Raw genomic sequence first — 22,583 nt, 5'->3', positions numbered from 1 at the left:
GGCAGCAAATCACTGCCACAGCTTAACTAGGACACACATTTTTTTATTAACGGATTAAAATGAAGTTGTCAACATTCAGTAAGTGTGTGTGTGCCTGCTATTACAAACATGGCTTTTATACGTTCTCGTCAATGGGACCGTGGCTCGTTCTGCTCCCCCATTAATAGAGCGTGTGTGCACAATTCACACTATTCATCCCATTATGTAGCCGGCTGAACTGTGACCCGCAGAGGTCACCAGAGCATCCCATCTGCGATCCAGCTGACTGACAGCCCTTTTCAAAACTGCTGTCACTCTCCTCTGACATGTCATGGTAGAAGACAGTCATAAAACAGCAGCATTGTGCGATTCCTTTATTATTATTGTTTTCTTTCTTCCTTCATTGTAAAGATAAGACGCACCGAGAAAGTTATCATCTAAATGCTGCTTTATGGTCTGTCGCAGGAGCAGGGAATTGGAGACAGTCCTAACGAATCTAACTCTCTCAGAGATTTATTTCTTCACAGCTGCTTTTAAATATTCCTGTCTGTTTGGTTGGCCTATTAGTTACAGTGTCTGTTAGTCATCCTAAGTTCTTCTTTTTAAACTCGTAGCTGACTTTTGCAGCCAAATACCATCATTAGGTCCTTTACAAAGTACCATCGCTAGTCTCTTGAGCTTATAAAATTACAGGCAAATACCAGACAGATGAGCAAAGCAAGGAGGAGAAAAAAAAGAGAATCATACTTAATAACTGTACATTCTGCTCTTTGTTTCTGTTAAGCAATACTTTGATTGAAGTTTCAGCTATTGTGAGGAAATGTGCAGTCTAAGGCTAATAGCATTTTGTCTGGTGTCTTGTTACACTGACAATGTCATTGTGATGGCAGGAAAACAGTGAAGAGCACAAAGGAAAATGCAATCCTAATAAATTAAAAGTTATATTCTCTCCCTGCATACTTCTAATGGTGCATGAGTTGAACATGCAATTGAGACGACCACACATTTGTAACTGGCTTATGCTTTTCCAGCTCACAGTTTCCAGGCCAGATGCAGAAATGGCTTAAGTGGTGCCTTAGTTGGGGACATGCCCACACATTTATGTGGTGGCTGTAGGGCTCTCCCTCAGAGCAATACCCCATCACTGCTGTGCCGAGACGAGGGCCCAGGAATGGGGCTCCACTGCCAGGGCACAGCTGCAGTGCAAGAGACAAGCAACCTTCTGCCTGGCTCCAGCACATCTGGATTTTGCTCCACCCAAAGGAGCTGAATGTCTCCAGTCTGCAATCCCTGTTAAGAGCCACATCCTGGGCATGGAGCCCTCCATATGGCAAAGCTCAGATGAATTCTGGAGCCCTACAGCCACCCAGGGGTGAAACACCCACCCTGCAGCCCCTTCACTGCTCGGGCTTTGTGTGATCACTGACCTGGATGATGACTGACATGGAGGTCAAGGTTCTTAATAGCCTGCCCTGATCAAATAGGGGCAGGACATGTCTTCCACCCCAGTCAGGGAGGAGACATTAATTCTGCTATAAAAGGTACCATGTTACAATAGGGAACTGCCATAATTGTACATTTTTATTGTCTCCTCTAGGCTCCCTACATTTCCGATAAGCACAGCTTAGGAACTCTTCCTGCAATCCACACAAAAATAACTTCAGTTTAAACAGCAGGAAGTTCGAGATAGGGAACAACAAAAGCAAGGAAATTCAAAGTGAAGGCTGTTACTCTGTTGCTGACTTGTTATGCTGGGCATAGTAGCAGTGGTACTGATAGTGTGTAACATGTCTTCCTGATCCAAGACCCTCAATAAATAATCAGGGATGAAGGAATGACAAGAGAAGGGAGCAGAAGATATCACTTCACTTCTTCTTGCTTTGGGCAACTTGCCTTGCAACCTTCCAGTGACTGAAGCACATTTGTGCACACTCTCCTCTTGTTATGGTTTTTTTTTTTTTTTTTATTTTATCCAAACAGGTACTTTAAAATTACAATGTAAGAAGAAAGTCTTTCTGGCGATTGCTCCTAAATTAGATATCAATGGTACTGTTACTTAAAACACAAATTCTTCTTTGGATGGGACATTTAATTGTCCTTGTAAGCACAACTTAAAAAGATAGTGGGACATGAAACCCCAAATTTTCTGTTCTCAAAACTGGGTACATGAAGTCTCAGAGGCATCTGTGTTTACAGGACCTGCATTGTTTTTTTTTTTTAAACAATGAAGAGGAGGACTGTTGATAGCTGACTCAATACAATTTCCAAGCAAGTTTAGAAACAGGACTTCTGTACCTGCCAGACACAATGAAGCCAAAGGAGCAGCCATAGTCTGCCGGGCACGTCATGTGTTTCGACATTCTTGAAATACTTACTTTCACTGCAACGCCTTGAAGGCTGCTGTGATCTGGCACACCAAGACAGGAAAAGCAACATGTTTTGCAGGGGTTGTGTGTTTGCAGGAGCTTCACCACCTCCTTCACATGCGGTGCAAGCGGGGCACAGAGGAGAGTGGGCAGACGTGCAAAGGAAGGTGCTTAAGTAACACTGGAGCAAAACCCCCATTGATTTTGCATCACTGAACAACACTTGAAATTTACTCTTATGTGCAGACAAACACGAGTTGTACCATCTATCTTACCCCGCCCTGTGTACACAAACTCTCTTCTACAGGGCTGTCCTATGCCTGCAAGTAACATGGCTGTAAGTGAAAACTGGGGCCTGCTCACATGAAGCAGAGTGACATGACAGGAACCTGTTATGTCTGAATAGGAACCTCAGCTGAAAGCCCTCTAGTGCTCGGGAGAGGGAAGTTGATCGCAGGGCTTGGAAGGTGGTTCCCTCAAAATGTGACCTTTCAGTTCAAAAAGAAACTTAGTATAATACAATAAAAATCCTTGGGAGCAACGTGTTTTCTCACAGTCATGCATACATCTGTGAGCACAGAAGGGCTGATCCAGAGGTTACCATTATAAAAATCAGCTGTGTCCAACAGTTACCACAGTATTATCAACAATATTAGAGGTTCCCGCACCCTATACTCAGATTAGGAAATAACTGTGGTAGTTGTGTGGTTTCCCTTTGGCAGCTGCTGATCTGTTAATGGTGACCACTGTATAATACAATGAGCAGAACTGGTACTAGTCAGATCCAGAGCTTGGTCCTCTGCCATCCCCGCTGTGCAATACGGAGCAATCGGCTGCCATTCACAGCCCAGCAAAATCCCAACTCAGATAGTATCACAACAGCTGAATTTCCATTGCTGAGCAAACTAAAAGGCCGACTAGTTGGAATTCTCCAGTTTAAATTATATATTTTATCACTGGATTTCATGTGATTAAAGCTGTGCATTTTTAATTGAAACACTGAAAAGCAGGGAAGCAACAGACCTCAGATGCATCTTGGGGTTTCTGTGAATTATCTTTTTCCTTCTTGCTCTTTTGGTTTTCATTTTTGATGCGTTTTGTTGCAGACACTTTTGTTTTTGCTTCACTCTCCTGGGAACTGTTATCCTGTTTTCGAGGTTTCACTGGAGGCAGTGGCTTATCTTCCTCTCCTTTAATAAATCTTTCATATGGCAGGATTAATCTAGGGGATTAAGGAACAAATAATTGATCAGGTTTTGCTGTTCTAGCAAAGAAAAAAAAGTATCCACTGTGAGCAGTTTACTTAATAAATCCATCTTCTTCTGTGCCATAAAAGCAACAGTTTAAACTCTACATCTATAAATCCAAGTATAAGAAATCAATTTATTTGGCAAGATTATAACGTGGAATAAATTCAGTGGAGTTTCAGTTCGTGTGGATTAGTTGTCAGTAACTTCACAGCGGTTTGTGTGGCTACACCAATTTGTACCAGATGAGAATATCAGCCATTACGTTTTAGACTGATTAAAAAAAAACAAACAAACCCCACCGTTTATTTTTATTTTCCCTCCCCGACTTTAACAGCATGCAGCAAGCCCCAGGAAAACACCTACAAAGCCATAGCCAGCTTGGTACCAGCTACACAATTTCCAGGCTGCTGGTTCCCTTGCCTGCAAGGGCGAGTGCCAGGAGGAGAGCTGGGCTGCAGAAACCCTGCGAGGTGGGCACAGCACCCGCCCGGCTGCCACCAGCACCAGCCCAGCCTCACCCCTGCAAGGGATGCAGTGACAGTCACCAGAGCCTTTCTTAAAAAAAAAAGGGGGAGAAGAGTTAAATATGAAGGAATTTTTCACTGGGGAGCTGTCTGCCACAAAGTGCACGAAATTGCTTTAAAAATACAAGGAAGAAACAGAAACAAAAAATATCCTCCCCTGAAAGCATCAAACACACTGAGTTTTAATTTCTCTGTTTTCCCTTTGCAATTCTTGATCTGAAAGGAAAAATAACCGATATAATTAAAAAGGATGGATTGCATTACAATCTCAGTTTCAACTTCAGTGATTAAAGTTTTTATAATGCATTTTAGTATGATTAATGACTCACTGTGGGATTAATATAAGACTCAGACTTTAAAAATATGAACATTAATACAGCAAACATAATCTGTTAAAAAAAAAGACAAGTTGACTCTGTGAAGAAAATGTACTTTGCTTATAAACAACATAGATCTACTCAAATACCAGGAATCCTTAATTATCTTTAATCTAAGACTCCAAGGCAGAAACCTCTTTGGTTTAGATATTCGTTTGTTATCCTAGAATCAGTTTCTAAGCATGCAATTTTGATTTACATACTTAGATGTTCAAACACAGTTTGGGCTTAAGAGAGCAGAATTAGATTGCTCGTGATCATAATATTTTACATTTTAATAAAATACAACATAAATTATGTTAAAATATAAACCTAATTTATGCTATATTAGAAACAAAATTCATTAACTGAGCATGCTCTGACATGGTATGTGCAAAGAGGCGTGAATAATACTTTCTAGCTCTGAATTTGGCAGGGCTCCAGTAATGAAGCTAAGCAGAGCCCACAGGGAATATTCATCTTCAGATCCCATTACAAACTGAGTTTAAACATGTTACAGCTGCTAAAACTGGAAACTGCTCCCTCTATGCAAACTTAGCAAAATAATACGTAGTTGCCAAATACCTGCTTCCCACTGTAATATTACAGGTAATGTTTATATAAAAAAAAGCATAACTAAGCAGAAGAAGAAAAAAAATAATCCTGTTCATACTTGAGGCTGCTACATTTCATTTGCAAAGCACAAATATTGGTGAAAACACCAAATTCCTCCCTGAGCCGCACAAAGCACTTTGGACTTCACTTACAGGCAAGGTTGGGTTTCACACAGGGCAGTGCCGAGGCTGCTCTGCCATGTGTTAAGTATTTAAAGTCGCTTTTAATAAAAACACATTTTATTACAGTAATTGTTAGCACTGCGAGGGGAGTGTTTGACTTTGTTTTGTTTCCATGGGAACGCATCGCCCATTAAAAATCTACATATTCCATCCGTAAAGGTTTCAGCCGCTGTCCGGTGCCTCATGGGGGACAGAGATGCTCCCAGCCCCAGGAAGGAGCCTTTCCCTGGAAGATGCCCAGGGATTAACCCAGTGGCTATGGCTGGGCCAGGAGCAAGGCCCGGGCCAACGTGATTAATCAGTGCTCGCGTGCTCTTTGCTGAGCCTTGTAGGGTAACGCGGGACCCAAACTCCTCCTCCTCCTCCTGCCTCTGCACCTCACCAGAACTCATTAGCTTGGGTGCTAATTAGTAACCGTGGCTTAAATTTCCTTTTCTGATCTTAAGGGTTCATGTGGGAGTACAAGGTTTTCATTTTAGTTATTTTTCACTGAGCTCAGCAGTTGGCAGGCCGACAGCAGTAAAAATACATTTCACATAGCCGGTCAGTGGCCTGGAGCCAGTGGCAGGAAATCTGGAATTAAACGTTTCGTGTATCGGGGAGGCGGCATGACTAAGGTAAAACTGAGTCAAAACACAAGGATGGCTTGTTCTAGGATTTTCCCCTCCTCGTTTCAAAGGAGCGCCGGCCGAGGTGGCTTTTGGGGGCGGCTGGCGAGGAGCCGGGCAGGAACGCAGGCTGCGAGACCCCAGGGAGCAGCACAGAGCCCAGCAACACCAGCAATTGCCTCTTCACGTAGAGATTTCCGTCGGTTGCAATTTTCACTGAATGTTTTTTCAGTTATCCTGTCATGGTACAACACAATTACCCACAGGATATGATCTTATCATTTGATTATTAGAAGTTTTTATAGCGCAGGAGTAATAAAGCTAATACAGCTCTCTCAACATGTAAGCAGCCGGCTCACATGCCATGAAAGCAGCCGGCTTAGCCAATTTAAGGTCAATATTGCCCAACACCGGAAGAATGCGATCTGCTGTTAGCCAAATAGTTTAGCAGAATGTGACATGTCTGAAACCAGCACGAGATATTTTTTTTCTTGGTCAAATATTTGCAGTGCAGGTAAGATTTAATCAATCTTTGCGCAAGGAGAGGTAAAGACAACGTCCAAAAAACTGGATCCAGATACCTCAAATGTATCGTATGTTGGAAACAACAATTATGTTTTCAGTCGCTTTGAACTGTGGCTGTACTTCCCGACAGGGGGGGAAGTATAAAAGTATTCATAAAAAAGGAAAAGAGGGGGAATATTTTGTGGTCTAAAGAATATTTACTTGAAAAGCCTGCGAGAAGACCAAATAAAAGGGTCTTTATCATGATCAAGATTCCAATATTAACATTAATAAAATGTATTATTTATAAGTCAATTAACATAAATAGAATATGTAAGCACTAGTGTATTAAAAAAATCTTTCCACAGGCAGCAGATTTTTAGCAGCATGAGGTTTTTTTTTTTTCCTGGAATAATACAAGAATAACATTTTCCAGCCAAGAGCAGAAACAGTAGGGGAGTCTTTGCTATCACAGGGCTTCTTATTAAATTCAGTCACTGTGAAAAGCCAGTCTTTTTCCTTTTTTTCTTTTTATATTTTTTTTAAATAAAGACAACTTAAAATCAATACAAGTTAGATTAACAAATCAGTACTATACTAATCCTGATTTATTACAATCGGCAATATTAAGTTTAATCACGTATAAACTGCTATTAAAAAAAGATTTTCCTTTAGTAAGTCCTGAATTAAATAATGGTGCAGTGTACCGAGTTTTTAGATCTGCATCATCTGATATTATGAAAAATTCAATGTACTTCTCTGCAGCAGATGTCAGAGGTCAGCAAATCTATTACAGTAATGTAAGTAAGCTGGCTTTCTGCCAACCTTTTTTTAAAAAACACTGAAGCAGATAATTTTATATTTACAAATTCTAAAATCCTCCAGGGACTAAATCTCTTTCCCAACAAAAAGCAGAAACTTCACATTAGAGAAATGTATTTCACAGTATATCAAACATGTCTTCATCATTAGCATTTCATAAAAAGAAAAAAAAGCCCTTAATCTTTATTAGTCAACATTTTTTTTCCCAGCTACAGAACTAACAGTACAAGTTCTCATCCGAGCCAGTAACCACTACATGTATTGATTATGCAGAATGAATGACTTTTTTGGCCTGACTCTGCTTCACAGGACACATGAGAGCACATCTATTTATAGGCATGATAAAAAAAATAGTTACAATAATGCAAAGGATCTGACCAGCCCAGAAAGAGGAAGGAAATTAAATGTTAAGGCTGCCAGTTTCCTCTTTAATTCTCCCTACTGTGTATGGATATGACGGGGCTCTGGGCTGGGGAGGAACCATATGCCCAGGACACACAGGGTGATGGAGGGAAGAAGGCAACTCAGCACAACCCCTACAATATTTTTTTTGCATCGCTGTTTCAGTGTTTATTTTTGTTTTCTTTCTGGCAGAGTAAAATATTTCAGCATGTCTCCCATTGACATCACTGTACTTTCTCCAGGGATCCAAGCCCAACACAAAATAGGATGCATTGGAGCCTTTCAGCCAGAAGAATAATCTTGGAAGGCCTTAAAATACCAAAGTCCACTCCTTGGGAGATACTGCCCCATTCGCATGCTTGGCCAGGTTAAGGAGGCTAATTGCAAGAGAAATGGAAAATGATTTAAATTTGCTCCACCAAATGAATACAGTGACCAGTTAACCCATGGAACTCACTGCCAATGGATATCTTGGGGCCAAGGGATTAGTGAGATTATGCAAGGATTAGATGCTAATGTAAATCATGAGAACATTAAGCTGTTAGAGCTTCAAAAATGCTGAAAAGGGACAGGCAATAGGTCTCTTTAGTGGTTGGAATTTGGAAAACGCTTTCCTCCAGAGCCCATAAGGCCATGGTGGCTCCAACTCCTTCCTGTGCAGGCACTACCAGAGCTGGGGGGCAAGACGACCAGTTTTTTCAGTCCAAGAGGACACCCATCTGCTCCAGGATGCTCACAGCAGCCGTGCAGAGCTGCCCACAGCCCCTGCAGCCAGAGGGTCTGAGTGCAGGGCTGGGACAGCCCCTGTGGTGAAAATGGGCCCCTATCAGTAACCTCAGTGAGAAACCTGATTCTTTTCCCCTAGAAAGTCAGTGGCAAAACATTCAGCTGTTTTAAGGGATCAGCAGGAATGCCTGAGCTCTGATCCCGGGAGAAGTCTTGTCTTTTTTATGCTGCTGCTTTTCAAAAGAATAAATCTTCGAGCACTGGTCCAGTGCAGGCAAGGGAAACAGCAAGGGAAACCTTCAATGGCAATCATTTGGTGGGGATAGCCAGGAGCAGGAGGCAGCTCTCCTGGCCACCAGTGACACGTTCCCAGCATTGAGGGGAGAGGAATAACCCAAACTTTAAGGTCTCAGCTTGTTTTCCAAAATGGGAATATAAAATACATTCAGGAAATGAAGCAGTGTGTTCCTGAGGTCTGATTTCCCTGGATTTCATTGTACAATGCAGGGGTTATGAAAGCAAGCCTCACGTGCTTTTGTGCAGAACACAATAGCAATGGCTTTATTTGCATTTGTCTGAAGTACAAAACTGGCACGTATTATATCAGCAAAGACAAAATATGCTGGAGTTCAATTTTCTTTCCAAAGAACTTTCCTTCCTTAAAGAAATGGCTCTTTCATCCTTTCAACAACAACTTTCCTCACAGCCCACTGGGAGTGCTGGTGGGTAATGAGAATGGCTTACTGCTGAAAGGTGGGAACAGCGCTGCTCTGAGAGAATTCAGAGACACTTCGTTTTAAGTAAACTGGAAATTAGTGACATTGCAAACACAGCTGTTGATTTAACTGCACGGCCCAGCGAGGCAAGCTCAGGCACTCCTGATCCTAGGGCTCAGCAGGGGGACATGAACCACTCCAGTCTCCTGCCTCTGGCGCAGATTTACGACATGGAAAATAATCAAAGGAAGAATGGTGGGCACAGAGCAACTTCCCCAGATCACTCTACCAAAACCACTACAAGACTCTCTTTTGGCCATAGTCACCATTTCTGCATCTGAAGGCATGGTAGGTCCATGCAGTCCCTGCAGTGCTTGCTCCCTAGGCCCAGAACAAGTTTACAGATGCCATTTTGCATTGCCTGTGGGGTGCAGGTCTCCTGGCAGGACCCCAAAATCCTGCTGACCCTCCCTGGGAGCAATGAATTACATCTATATTGCAGAAAGCTGAACAAACTATGGGCACTCTCTTTCATGTTAACAAAGTCCTAAAGTACAAGGTGGAGATTCCCAGCATTGCTGGGCAGTCCGAGGGAAAAGATCTTACTTGGTGTTTACTCATTGGTGCTGCTCCTACAAAAGAGAATGGCACACCTCTCACTGTGCAGCACTCTCCTGGGGCTACTCAGCTCCCAGCAAGGAAAAGGGGCTTGTCCCCTGTGCTGAGTCTGTCCCTACTCCTGGATGTCAAGGAATGGGATCGCCATGTGTGAGTGACTCCAAGCACTGAGCTGGGCTGCTGGCACCCCAAAGCTCTGGGCACAGCAGGGCCCCAGCACCCCGTAAGCGCCGAGGCACACGTGCATGGTGGGCACACTTGGCATTGGTGACAATGCACCCAGCAGCACTGGGCAGCACTCGGCAGGCCCCAGTTCTGCTGGGACAAACTCCTGGGTGAAAGGAAGGATGTAGGTGGGAAAACAATTCCCCACCAGGAGAGAGATCATCTGCTTGCAGGCATTGAAAGGCACTGCCTGACTGACCAGCATTTTGCACTCAAGGACTCCTGCTGATTCTAGCACTGACCAGTAAGTTGCTGAGGCTGAAACCCCAGAAATTTTGAAAAAAAAATTAAAAATGCATGTTCTCAGATGTTTTAAAAGGACAGCTAGGGATCTGTTTTAATGGTAAACAATTACATTCCTCTGTCATCTGATACTTTTTAAATTTTGGGGAGGGGGGAAGCTTTCTGAATTTTCAATAGTTCCTTTGTTAAAGCATCTGTTACTCACATAATTGAAAAGATGTTTGTTCAGTGGTATGCTTGAGAGTACAGTTATTTAATCTTAATGATAAAGCCCTGAGGGCAGAAAATCATAAGTAGAAACCTCTTGTTATTTATCAAAAAGAAAAAAAAACCAAACCAAAAACCTAGGAAAATAAAGAGAGAACTGAGACACCTCATCTATCTTCAGGCTTAAATTTGTGCTTGATGGAAAACTATGGAGACAATTTGCAACTTGTGAAGTTTTCTGGGAGTCTGGGACCAGCTGAAGTGTGAGGGGGGCAGGGAAGTGGGGTGAAGACAAAAATAAAACAAGGAGAGAAAACTGTTTCTTGGCAAGTTTTTTTTTTTTTAGTCAAACAAAGAGCTAGTTGTAGTTTACAGCATGACATAACATTTGATTAATTTTTGCCTGGGGATGTTTTCACACTTAACAGTGTAAATCAAAACCTTCTATTAATTACAATGTGTATAAAAAAGATAACCATAAGCAATTTCATGCAGATGCTATACTACCCCCTACTTTTTGTTCCCTCTAACAACTGGCTGTTATTTCCTGCAAAATTCCACTGAAATGCTTACATGTTATGAAAGTTATCCAAATGCTTTAGAAAACCAAACAGCATTTGCATGGAACACAGAACTCTCCTGCATATTGAATTACTGCACAATATCCTCGGGGTAGACAGACTTTATGGCTGGTAAAGGGAAACCGTGTAAGGGACCTATTTTGACCTGCCTTGTGTTTGTGATCATATATAATTTTTATGTGAGAGATTTAGAAAGAAAAATGGCAGAATGGGCTCTGAACTGTACAAGGCACTGCATCTCCTGAAGTTTAGTCCCCTGGTAGATGTGCAAGTACCCAGGGGCCACACCCACAGCCAGAATAAAACCCTCTGCAGGTCAGTGTCCAAAGTGTGGCTGTGCCCATCGTGAAGAAATACAGCCCATCTCACCTATCTGCTCCTCCTCAAATTCCAAGTGGCTGTGTCTCTGCAGAATACTCTCCCACTCAGCTGCCTTAATTTAGTGAGAGCACAAGGCCTAATAAATCCCCCTCCAGCTGTGTCTGCCCAGGACAGTCTGGTTTTGGAAATGCTAGTAGCTTGTGAGGGCCAGCACAGGAGACATGCTGCTGAAGAGCAGGACTTGGGCCATGGGGTTCTCTGGGACCATTCTGGCTGGAGATCCCAAGGGAACCCAGCCTCCTGCAGCACCCAAAGAGGCCAGGAAGCCACAGGTCTGTGGTGCCATGCAGCTGCCTGCCATGATGCCTCCCAACATGTCTGTCCACCAGAGAAGCCAAGGAGAGCTACTGCATGCCACTGCACAGCACAGTTCCCAGCCCATGTGTGTTTGTGCACAGCTTGTGCATGGGATTTACTCTGGAGGAAAGCAAGATGAATCACAGCCAGACACAGAGACAGAAAAAGGCCCCAACAGGTAATTACTAATATTTCTGTTTTGTTCAATGTATTCTATTGGGGTCTTTTTACACCTTGCCACAAGCAAGCTGGGTTTTTTTTTTGTTCGGTTCTTTTTGGGGAGAGAAGGGGGGAGCAGTGGTGTAGTATTTACAAAAAATCCCTAACAACAACGTCATCAGCACTGCAGAAACACGGGCTACTGCCAGAAAGTTAAAGCTGCCGATCATGTGTTTTGTGTAAAAGCGAAAAGAAACCTCAAACCCTGCATGTGAAAACCACATCTGCATTATTAGGGGAAGACAGCATGGGGCAGAGTGCTTCGCAGAAAAGCAGCCGTTTCTGAGGGTTTCTTGATAAGCGAGACAGAGATGTAGGGTACTGACAAGGGCTGGGAGAGTTTCAAGGGAACGCTGCAGGCTGAAGCAGCTCGTACCAACCACACACACCTCTGGCTTTCTGTGATCGTGAAAGATCATTAGAGGAACATTAATGAAGACAGTAACGACCAAAACAACGACACCTTATAAGCTCTGTATGGTCCAAGTTGTGCACAGAGCAACAGTCCCATGATGGGAAAACGTTAATGCTTTTTATATTGGTAATCATCTGTAACATGAGCAATTAAGTACAGTACTAATGGACTATAGCCAAGAGCCTGGTACTAATATTAAAAACTGACAGAGATGAATAGGTTTGGAAGGAAAGCTAGGCTGACAAAGACATTTTTATGAAGTGCTTGGGCCTATTTGGAGTAACCCAATCAGAGGCAGGTCCAGACCAGCCATGCCTACAGTGACAATAATGCATTCATTGGCATTATATGATGCCTGCTACGCTTTAAATAAAAACACCCATTGCTTCTACTCAGAAACCTGCACTTTCATTATTATACTCATTAATAAAACAGAAGTTGTCTAACTAATATATAATATAACACTTACGGAAAAACTGGCAGCCTTGCCTTATTTTAAAATGAAAACAGTTACTGGAAACAGGAACTGCATTAATGATAAATGAATCAGTTGAAAATGCACACAAAATCTTTCTTTCCCTTTTACCAGAGAAACAAAGAGAACACCGCCCCAACTGAAGCACTCTATCTACCTACAGCACACCAACAGCTACCACCACAAACCCTGCTCCAAACAGCAGGGTGCAGAGCAACACATTCCCCAAAACCTTTAAATCTGGCTTTGTTCCAGCTTTTGCCATCCGCTGTATCATGAACCTGCAGCCACATGGTAGCTTTGCAGAAGTTATAAACACCTTTAGAGAAAGCAGTACTTCTTCATTGGATTTCATAGACAGAGAGACAATTTTGCCCTCTCCAGTGCTTGTATTTTTGTGTTTGGGTTTTGTTGGTTGTTTGGGGTTTTTTTCCTCCCTCTCTTTTCAGCCTTTGAAATTGCATGTGAAACTCCACCTTACAAAGGGGAACAGGAGAGGGCAGGAAGGAGGGATGGCATTGGGACATATGCACCATTCCACTCCTCAGCATCCCAAGGATGTCACTGAAAGGTGGCTGCCACCTGAACAGCCTTGGTATGCTAAAGCTGATGCAAACAGCCAGTAGCTCCTCTTGAGAGAGAGCTGGTTAACATAATATGGATGCCCTTGAAATGCAGTTGTAGAGATGAATGGCAAGGCTAAGTCAAACAGCAGCAGGGCCAGTGAAGTTAGGGAACTGTCTGTTCTGCCTCCAGTAAGCAAGGAAGGACCAGTGGGATTCAGAAAGGAAAAATCAGGAGATTTACTCAGCATTTGCTTTCCAGATAATTCAATTTCCAGTTTAGCTGTACAGCTGTACAGTTTCAAGTTTGAAAATGTATGTGTGTCCTGAATCATGAGCGTGTGTATTCCTGCACTACAGTTCCAGTTTTAGATTAAATGTCATCTGAGCACTTTGCCTATAAATGAGCATTACATTTACAGGTGCTGTAGTTAGAATTACCAGCTGAAACAAACCATGACAATTTCATTTACTTTTTTTCAAGTCTGCGCCTTTATACAGCTTTTCTGTAGTGGAAAAAGAGCATCTAACACTAGAAAAGTAGAGACTGGATGAGTTACTGAAGTTTTTCATACACGTGTTTTGGTTTTTCAGACCAGATTTAGTGAAGAACATTTTAGGTAAGCTCAGGACTAACTTCTCCTCCAAATGTCATCTTTTGATAGCCTGCCAGGGATGTGGAAAATTAGGTGCTGCCTCATATCAGACCTTATACATGAACTACATGATAGACTGGCATCCATGAACTCATATTTGAGTTCTTCAGTGTATTAAGACCAATCTAATCATAAACTAGAAGACACTTTTCTCAGACCAGGTCAGGTCAAGCAGAACTACTTTTGGATAGCCTGGAAAGGCTTTTCAATCTGGAAGGCACCAAGACTGTTCGGGTTTTCCAGACAGCACAATGGGTTTTGTGGCACTTCAGAGCACACCTAAGTAACTGCTGAGTCAGTCACACACTAGTCTCTATGCATGGGAGTGCAATGCAAGCCTTTTACATATTAAAAAACACCCAAAGCACTAGCAGTGAACATTGTCAGGAAAGCAGAAGAGAGAGACAGGGGTTCATGGAGTATTTGTGAATGGCTCATTTAGTTTTCCACAGCTACAAGAGATGTGCTCTCTCAGTGACTCTAGGGTTTCAACAAGGCTCTCTCTGCAACCCAAACCCACAGAGACCTAATGCTTATGTGTGCCTGGATCTCCTCTGTCAAATAACATCCCCCACAGAACATCTGGCAAGGGAAAAGCCACACTGCCAGTGGGAAACCCATCAGCTGGCTTGGGTGCAAGAGGAAGCTCTGAGACTCTCAGGGCTATAATGATGGGGGTGGAAGAGCTGAATACCCACAATCTGATGAGTCAATAAAACAATCTATAACATTTGTCTGCAACATGAAGGCAGGGGAAAGCCTCATCTGACAGGCACAGCAACTCACTCACTTCACTCTGCTGCTTGGCTCAATCTCCAGAAAGATTCCAACATTTATAATGGCATTCATTACATGCAACTCCTCTGTGCACCCAAGCCCTTCAGCTGGAGATGTCCCCTGTAAATGAGCATGATCAAATCCCCCACTCTCCATGAGGATGGCAGTATCTCTTTGAGAGGCTGACACATCAGGCACTAAGATAAGGAGAGAAAGTGCCCACTGAACACAGCTCTGCTGTGCCACCTTCTGCATGGGCAAGTACAATCTCTTCCTGAGCCCAGCAAAGAGACTTGTTTATGCCCAGGAACAAAGAGACTGAATTTTACTTATCTGAGCCAAAAATTGCTCAGCTTTTATTCATATTTTCTTGTCTAAGGAAAAAAGAAAAAAAAAACCAAAATAAAAAACAGAAGAAAAAAAAAAGATAAAAGAAAAAAATACAAGAAAAAACCCCAACAGTTGTTTCTAAAAACCAAATCAAAACAACATTCCAGCTCCAGTATTTTATTCAATGTGTGCTGGCTTCACAAGCCCTGGAAGTTATTATCTACATGGGAAGAATAAGAATTCAACAGTTCTGACCAGCAACAATGGCTGCAGAGAAAGAGTGTTTGGCAGCAGCTCGCAGGCAGGGAGGAGGGAAGGAATGCCATGAAGAGGAATGCAACGCTCGGCATGACCTGCAACACTAACAGCACCCTGCATTATGGGCCACCCCATTATTTTGATCAAAACCACAATCTGCTTAATTGGTATTCCTGAAAAATGATAGAAGACAAGTGTTTTCATCAATTAGCTGCTGTTTCTTATTTCTCCTTGAGTACATTTCCCTCAATTTTTCAGCTTCTTTAACTGGAAAGCTGTTGCAAAAATTAAGATATATACCAAAGAAAAATCAGATGCTTTTTTATTTACTTAGTCAGTGGAGGCAGACACTCTGGTTTAAATCACAATAGATTATCTGACTAAACTGTTGGGGAACTATTTACTAAATCTTTAAGAAGACTCTCTCTCTCTTTTTCTCTAATTCCTTATAAAATGCTTTGAAGGCTTTCCAAATTAATTTTTTCATTATTAAACAAGCATTTCAGATTTGTTATCTTACCTTTCATAATGTCTGCGAGTACATGTAGCAGCACTTGTGCTTCCAGGGTTACCACCTAATTCATCATAAATATGTTTCCATTGTCGACGGGCTGTTATCTGTAAAAATGGCAATGGAAAATTTAATCTTGCATCTTTACAGATTCTACAGCATTTGACTTCACAACAACAAATGCACATATGACACTTTCAGAACAGCATGTACTACGAGCACTATAAAAGCCCCTACAGAATATATAGAGTACACAGAGCTTTGGGTGTATTTTTTTTGTAAGTTAACACTATGTCTATTTTCTTTCTCTTGAAAATGGAGTGATCTGACTGATTCATTATCAAGTCACAAGCGATACAGACTCACAAAAGAATCTCAATCAATACAGGGTCATTAACTATCAGAAGTTATGCATACAAATCCCATGGTGAATTATGAAAATGAAGCTCAAACCATATTCAGCACAAATAATGATTACATAGTTATTTTAACTGAATTAGAGAAAATAAATCTGCTGCAAAACCCAAATCCACCACAGAATTCTGTAAATCCACAAAACCATAGTCCGTAACTATATATGTTACAAGCTGTTTATTTTTATCCATTTATATCTGTAAAATATACAGATCAAATAGTACTGAAATCTTAATGTACTCCAATGTTAATATTTGAGCTGTGTACTTTATTGGACCATGCTGATGAAAATAAACATCTTGTAACATACTGAGTTGCATACCATGGTTCTGGGGTTTTTTTTGTACAGAAATTAGGATTATACAGAATAACAGATGGAAGACCTGGCAAAAGGATTGTTTCTGAATACCACTTCATTATTTTATATATTCTGCTATATTTAAAACAGGAAGAGAAACAGGAATAGGACAGGCACAACAGATCACCCTTGTTTGCCTGCAGCTCATAAAGAAAGCCAGTAGAAAACTGGTGGGGGCAATTTGGGGAGAATTTTGTCATTTGCTGTGGAATGCCGTGGATTTTAATATATTCAGCCCTAGAGGCTTCTTTGGAGTTACCCACAGAGCAGTCAATGGCATTTACTGAGGAGCTAAAGGCAGCAATCAGAAGAGAAAAAATATTACAACTTGCAATCTGAGGCCTGTAATTTTAATCTAAACAAGAGGAGATAGCTAGCATCATTAAATATTACAGGGTAAGAGATGTTTCTGTTTCACTCAATATAAAGGGAAAATCCTTCCTTTGCAGAAATTATTCTCCAAAGCCAAAAGCATGGCTGGAGTCTTATCACTTGATAATGTCACAATTTCTTCAAATATATTGTTTGCAGAGTTCTCCAGAAAACAGCAGAAGCTTTAACTCACTATTAGCACCTGAGCATAGTTTGCACCTATAGATACTTTGGGAAAAAAAATAAAAGGTGTTTTATCTTAAACCTTATATAAAGCTAAATGAACTGACTTCATTCACTAATTTTATTTTCTGTCTTTTATAATAAACCCAAAGACTACCAGCACAAGGATTCAAGCAATTCAAGGATAAATTCCACACAAGCAAATTATTTAAATACAAATCAAACACTTATCTGATGATAAGGTTCATACTAAGTCTGTTTTGTTTCAGTTCTTGTGCTGTCTCCTCCCCAGGCTACTCACACTTCCTATTATTACTACTAAAGTGCTTGAAGAACCAGAGTCCCAATGAGCCATAAAGAACATCACATCCTGAGAACATGAATGGATGCTCCTTATGCAAAAATCAAATGAGAGTTGGACCAAGTGTCCTGCTGTGGAGGAATGCCTGGATGGGAAGCTACCTCTGCTCCTGCCCCCACATTCCACCAGTCCTCAGGACAGACAGGACAGAGGTGTGGCCAGACAGCCCTCGCCTTCTTGGAGCTCCCAGAAAAATACAGATCCCTTGAGGACTGCTGCAATCAAACCCCTGGCAGGCCCACAGATGGGGAATGAAGGTGCACGAAGCTGCTCTGGGGTCTGGGGTCTGTGCTCTGGCCCTCTGACAAGCACAGCATGGCTGGGCTTGCAAGGCTGTCCGGGACCTGAAGCCTTGGCTAAGAACAGTGATGCTGAGCAGAACCTTTAAATGAAAGCCAAGGATTAGTTAGCAGGAGGACTACTGTCAGTCCCCCTTATAAGCATCCTGATGTGACTAAGAAGCAAGGTCTCCATTTTCAAAAGGAGAACTTTAGAGCCTTAGTCTCATTTACCATGAGCTGACTAAAGTGTTGATACTCAAGTTGGAGCACTAGTAAACATAACTAAGGGGAAAAGTGAATCCCTTTGAAGTCCACGGATCATTTTTTGTGTCTCTTTCTTCTAAGCTGCTTAGAATAATAATATTTTCACAAACATTTGCCCAGTTCTATCCAATTCTACATCTGCAATGGACCAGAGCTCCTTGGCAATTAACTGAGTTGTGCCCTCCCACAGAGGGAGTTTAAATTTGACATTCCCTGAAACAATTGTTATTCTAACAAAGCCTGGGGTTGAGTTTTCTCCTGCTCTGCAAAGTTTATTTTTTATGCTTAATAAACTTCAAAGGACTACAGGAACTGATTAATTACATCCTTAAACAATCTGAACAAAACGCTTCACTGAGGAAAGTGCACTCTTGTCATGCAGGGCAGCACTGCTCAAGCTGGATGTTCCCACTGACCATATGCAAACTGAGGGCCTTTCTGATACAAGCTCTTCCCAGCCGCCTCAGTGACCAAACTTCCTAAGGAGGCAGGAAAGGTTAATGCTTGGCAATGCTTTGCTTCTGGTTGTGGTTGCTACCAAAAACACCTGCCTCTGATGGTTTAGTTTTCTGGTTTGTTTTTCCTTAGTCCTAATAGCATATACATCACTCCCAGTGCCTGCCATGTTTCTGGAAGTGCAGGATGGTTCAGGCTCACCCATTAATTGAGGCGATTTCACAGGCCAGTGTCATCTCTGACAGACTCGCATTCCAATGCTGGCTTTAGTGTTAAAGTGGCCTTCTGGGTTGCAGAACCCTCTTGCAATTTGCTCCAACCTACAGCTTCAAAATCCTTGTGCTGGGCCCACTGGAAGCCAGCACCTTTGAAAACCTCTGTGACATCTTCCCCAAGCAAGAGAAATCCAAGCTAAGCAAAGTGACTGGCTTGCCTAAGGACATAAGAGCAGATCTGATCTAGTCCCTATAAGCACAGCATTATGCAGTGACTGGTAGTCAACAAAAAACAAGTAAGAGCAATGATCTGATCTATTAAAGCAAAAGACTGTTTACAAACATGCTTTTAATGGTGCCTTCTGCTTTGAGAAATCTTAAGGTTTTCTGCACTGCAATCCTACCTCCCAGCTCCCTTCCTTGTGAAGGGCTTCTTGCTTATTTCCTGCTGCAAACATACTGGGGGATTTTGTGGTCATGGTACATGATGTTCACAGCTCTCTTCAGAGCTCTGGGAATTAGTTCTGTATGAAACAAACCCAGTTAGCTTTGCATTCCACTGATATACCAGTTTTATCGGGCCTGCCCAGACACAGGACTGATGTATGTGTCAATCACTAATTTTTTAAAACTAAAACACTTCATGTTTGCTTCCAGGAGACAGCAGCTAAATGGGATCCCACTGACCTTTGGCAAAATCTAAGCTGCTACATACTGAAGGTTAAGCTCCACCTAATTTTCTTTTTATCCTTTATCTTTCTAAGACATCTCCAGGTAGAGTCCATTCAGCAGCACAGCCTTCTGCAAACATGCCAAGGCACTCCTTTTATGTTGGCTCAGAAGGAAAAATGCTACTTCATAATTTGCCAAGGACAACTCTTTAGGAAAGTCTTGGAAGTTTCCCATCTATGAACTTCTGCACCTTTTACTCACTTGACTTAGGGTGACTGAGAAAATTCCAGGCAACGGCTGTTAAATGCCACTGTGGCTGAACCCCCTACAACAAGGCATTGTTTCATTTTTCATCCAGTGATTTGGGGACATTTTAAATCATTCATACTGTGAAGGTCTGTTATAGAGAGTGCTTTCCAATGCACTCTCCTATTATTAGTAACAAAGATGCTCATCTCACATATCTTTGTTTAAGAGAAATATGATTCCACCAACTACAAAGAGACAGCTTCATCTGTTAAAGTCTTAAACCAGTTTGTATGGATTGCTGTTTTTATTAAGCCTTGTTCAACAACAAGTACAAGGGAGTGTGGTATTACACAGTTATAGATGACAACTAACTAAGAATTAGTAATCAAATGGAGGAGAAATGACTCTCTTAAGTACTTGAAATGGAGGGCACTTAAATATGACACACGATCATGACTTGACACTATTAGATATCCTGCCTGTATATCCCATATACAAAGGTAATGCTCTCTGTCAAGCCTCACTGGATCCATTCCCCCAAGGGGAAAGTCAGATGGCTAAGAAAGTTGTTCTCTGCATCTCAAATCCAATTCCTGTCTGTTCTCAGTCACTTTTAGATCCTTAACTGACAGGACTGGACTCAAAAATATCACTATAATCTTCTGTGAATCTGTGCAGAAGCTAAAAAACACCACACATGATCCATGCTTGTTTCTCAATAATGTTTCTTAGACTGCATCAAAACACCTATATATGAACCAAGTGGACAAGGAAGTGGATACAATTACGAATGGGCAGACTATATCTGTTCTGCCAAATAAAGCAGTTTGCAACTGCTTTAACTGGGAAGGTTTCTATGCTTGTAAAAAAAAAGTCATGTACTTTAAGTTTCCATATGTCATTTTAAGCAATCTTTTATCTATTTCCTGTTCATAAAATGGCTGTCACATGTTGAAGTCAAATATCTACTTTTAAATATCATTTTCTTTACAATACTTCCAAGAGAAAAGACCTATTTCTACCTCAATGCACAAACCAGAAACTTGTGAAATTTTAAAACCAATTAAAGATGATGAAGCCCTTGTAATGGTTTGCTCAAGTTATTTGGAAGGGGCCACAGAGATAAATGCATATTGAACAGGGCAGGTTTCACAAAGCTGTTGCACTCCCCAACTTCTCCTCATCAATAGATGGTGACATCATGTATGAGAGTGGTGGATTCTGCTCAACATTGAATTAAAGCACTCACTTGAAATTTCTGCATCTAAGTAAACCTGCCTAAGATCCTAGAACTGATAACTGAGGCCCATGTCACCCCTACCATCCACTGACTTGTGAAAAATGAAACAAATAAAACACAAAAGCTTCTCAGCAGTGTTTGCCATTATAAAATATATACAAACGAATGCAGTTGGCAAACTCAATGCATATCAACTGGCCATAAAATAATAAAACCCAGGGTGTGCACAGGTCAAAGTATTGCAACAGCTATCAATATAAGACTCGGGGAACTAAAAGCAAAGGCAGATCCATATCAAGGATGAGACTGTTAACAGAAGAGAATGAGGTCAGGAAACCTCATGCTCCATATACAAGTTAAATTGCATCACAACAGTCCTCCCAACTTCAGCTTGACTGCAAAGAGCAAAAATGCCACTCACATCATAGAAACAGGATCAGGCCCATCATTTCAGACACAGTCACTCTCCAATGAAAGCTGGGCTCATGGCTTTGGCAGAGGATGTGAGCTGTGCCTGCCTTGCCATTTACTGAACAGGGAGCAATTGCTTAGTTCACTCTCTATGAAGAGTAAGAACTGCTGGTACATTTCCATTCAAGGTGACAAATGCCCCTAAACAACAGAGAACATCTGTCACCGAGAAAAGGACAGGAGCTTTGAGACAAGTGTGGACTGAAGCTACTCTGGCTGACATCCTCATATATGTGATCCTTCCCCTCTGATCCTGTCACATTTCTCAAACCTGGCTCTGTGGCCTTGTGGCCACAAATTCACAATCCTATTCTTGCTCTCCCTCAGGTACAGAGGCTCACCTGCTCCAGCTCGTCTAAATCCACCCTTCTCCCTCTGGCACTAAAACTCAGGTCTCTCCAGCAAGCCACCACTTTGGCATCCCTGCTTCTGTACTCAGTGCCCTCAAGCAAAGCTGAAACATTGCTGTGAAAATTGCTCGCCTTCCTGAGCACTCTGAACACACCACTCTCCCTTCAATCTCCCTGCTGGCCTTCCCCGGTGCTCTGGATCAAGTTCAAGATTTCAGCCCTCATTTTCGTTGCACTTTACAACTCAAGCAATTACTGCTCATAATTGCTGTAACGATCTATCTATGGTAGCTATTCATTCATACATACCCATGAGCACACCTACACACACCCCTGTACATAAGCATGGTATGTGCTGATTAATGAAAGATAGAGCAACAGTAAAAGCCAAATCAAGCATAAATTTTTAAAAGAATGTTAGATTTCACGTTTCACAAAATCCCAGGCACACCCATGCTAACCAGCCCAGGCTGCTGATGTACAGAGCAATGTGCTTTATTGCATGTAGGGAAAACAGTGAGTTCTGCATTTTGGTTCGAATGACTTTCAGTTTCTTGATAGTGCATTTCTTCTTGTCATTTCTCTACAGAACAGATATGTCCCAGATTACTTCATAAACAAAGCAAAAATAATTTCTTTCATCTAACTGTGGCAGGAACTGAACAACTTAATCTGATCATTGTGTGTGAAGAAAATATTTCCAGTGACGACATCTTCCTATGTCAATTGTTTTTTTATTACAGATGTCATCTCGATGTGCCATATTAATGCAGCTCTTTCTTCTCATTTCAAGATTTTAATCTGAGTTTGTTGCTCTAATATTTTATTGGTTCAAAATACATGCTGTAAAATCCGTGGCCATCAAATTTTCCTGTGAGCTAAAAATAAACT

The 22,583-nt window shown here is 41.7% G+C and overlaps 1 protein-coding gene across 4 annotated transcripts in view; it reads right to left on the bottom strand.

Annotated features, from left to right (window-relative positions):
- ARID5B (AT-rich interaction domain 5B) overlaps positions 1 to 22,583 on the bottom strand; it is a 116,965-nt gene that overhangs the window by 6,445 nt on the left and 87,937 nt on the right. For all 4 annotated transcript variants that reach the window (XM_039719617.1, XM_039719618.1, XM_039719619.1 and 1 more), the window contains 2 exons: positions 15,816 to 15,913; positions 3,369 to 3,567 (listed from right to left, as the gene is read on the bottom strand). In XM_039719617.1, coding sequence (XP_039575551.1) covers positions 3,369 to 3,567; positions 15,816 to 15,913 — 297 coding nt within the window. The remainder of the gene's footprint in view (positions 1 to 3,368; positions 3,568 to 15,815; positions 15,914 to 22,583) is intronic.

This window comes from Passer montanus, unplaced genomic scaffold (assembly GCF_014805655.1).
Source record: "Passer montanus isolate IOZ18808 unplaced genomic scaffold, ASM1480565v1 scaffold42, whole genome shotgun sequence".
Taxonomy (NCBI): Eukaryota; Metazoa; Chordata; class Aves; order Passeriformes; family Passeridae; genus Passer; species Passer montanus.
The sequence above is the reverse complement of the archived record's forward strand: the minus strand, read 5'-3'. Positions and strand labels throughout refer to the sequence as shown.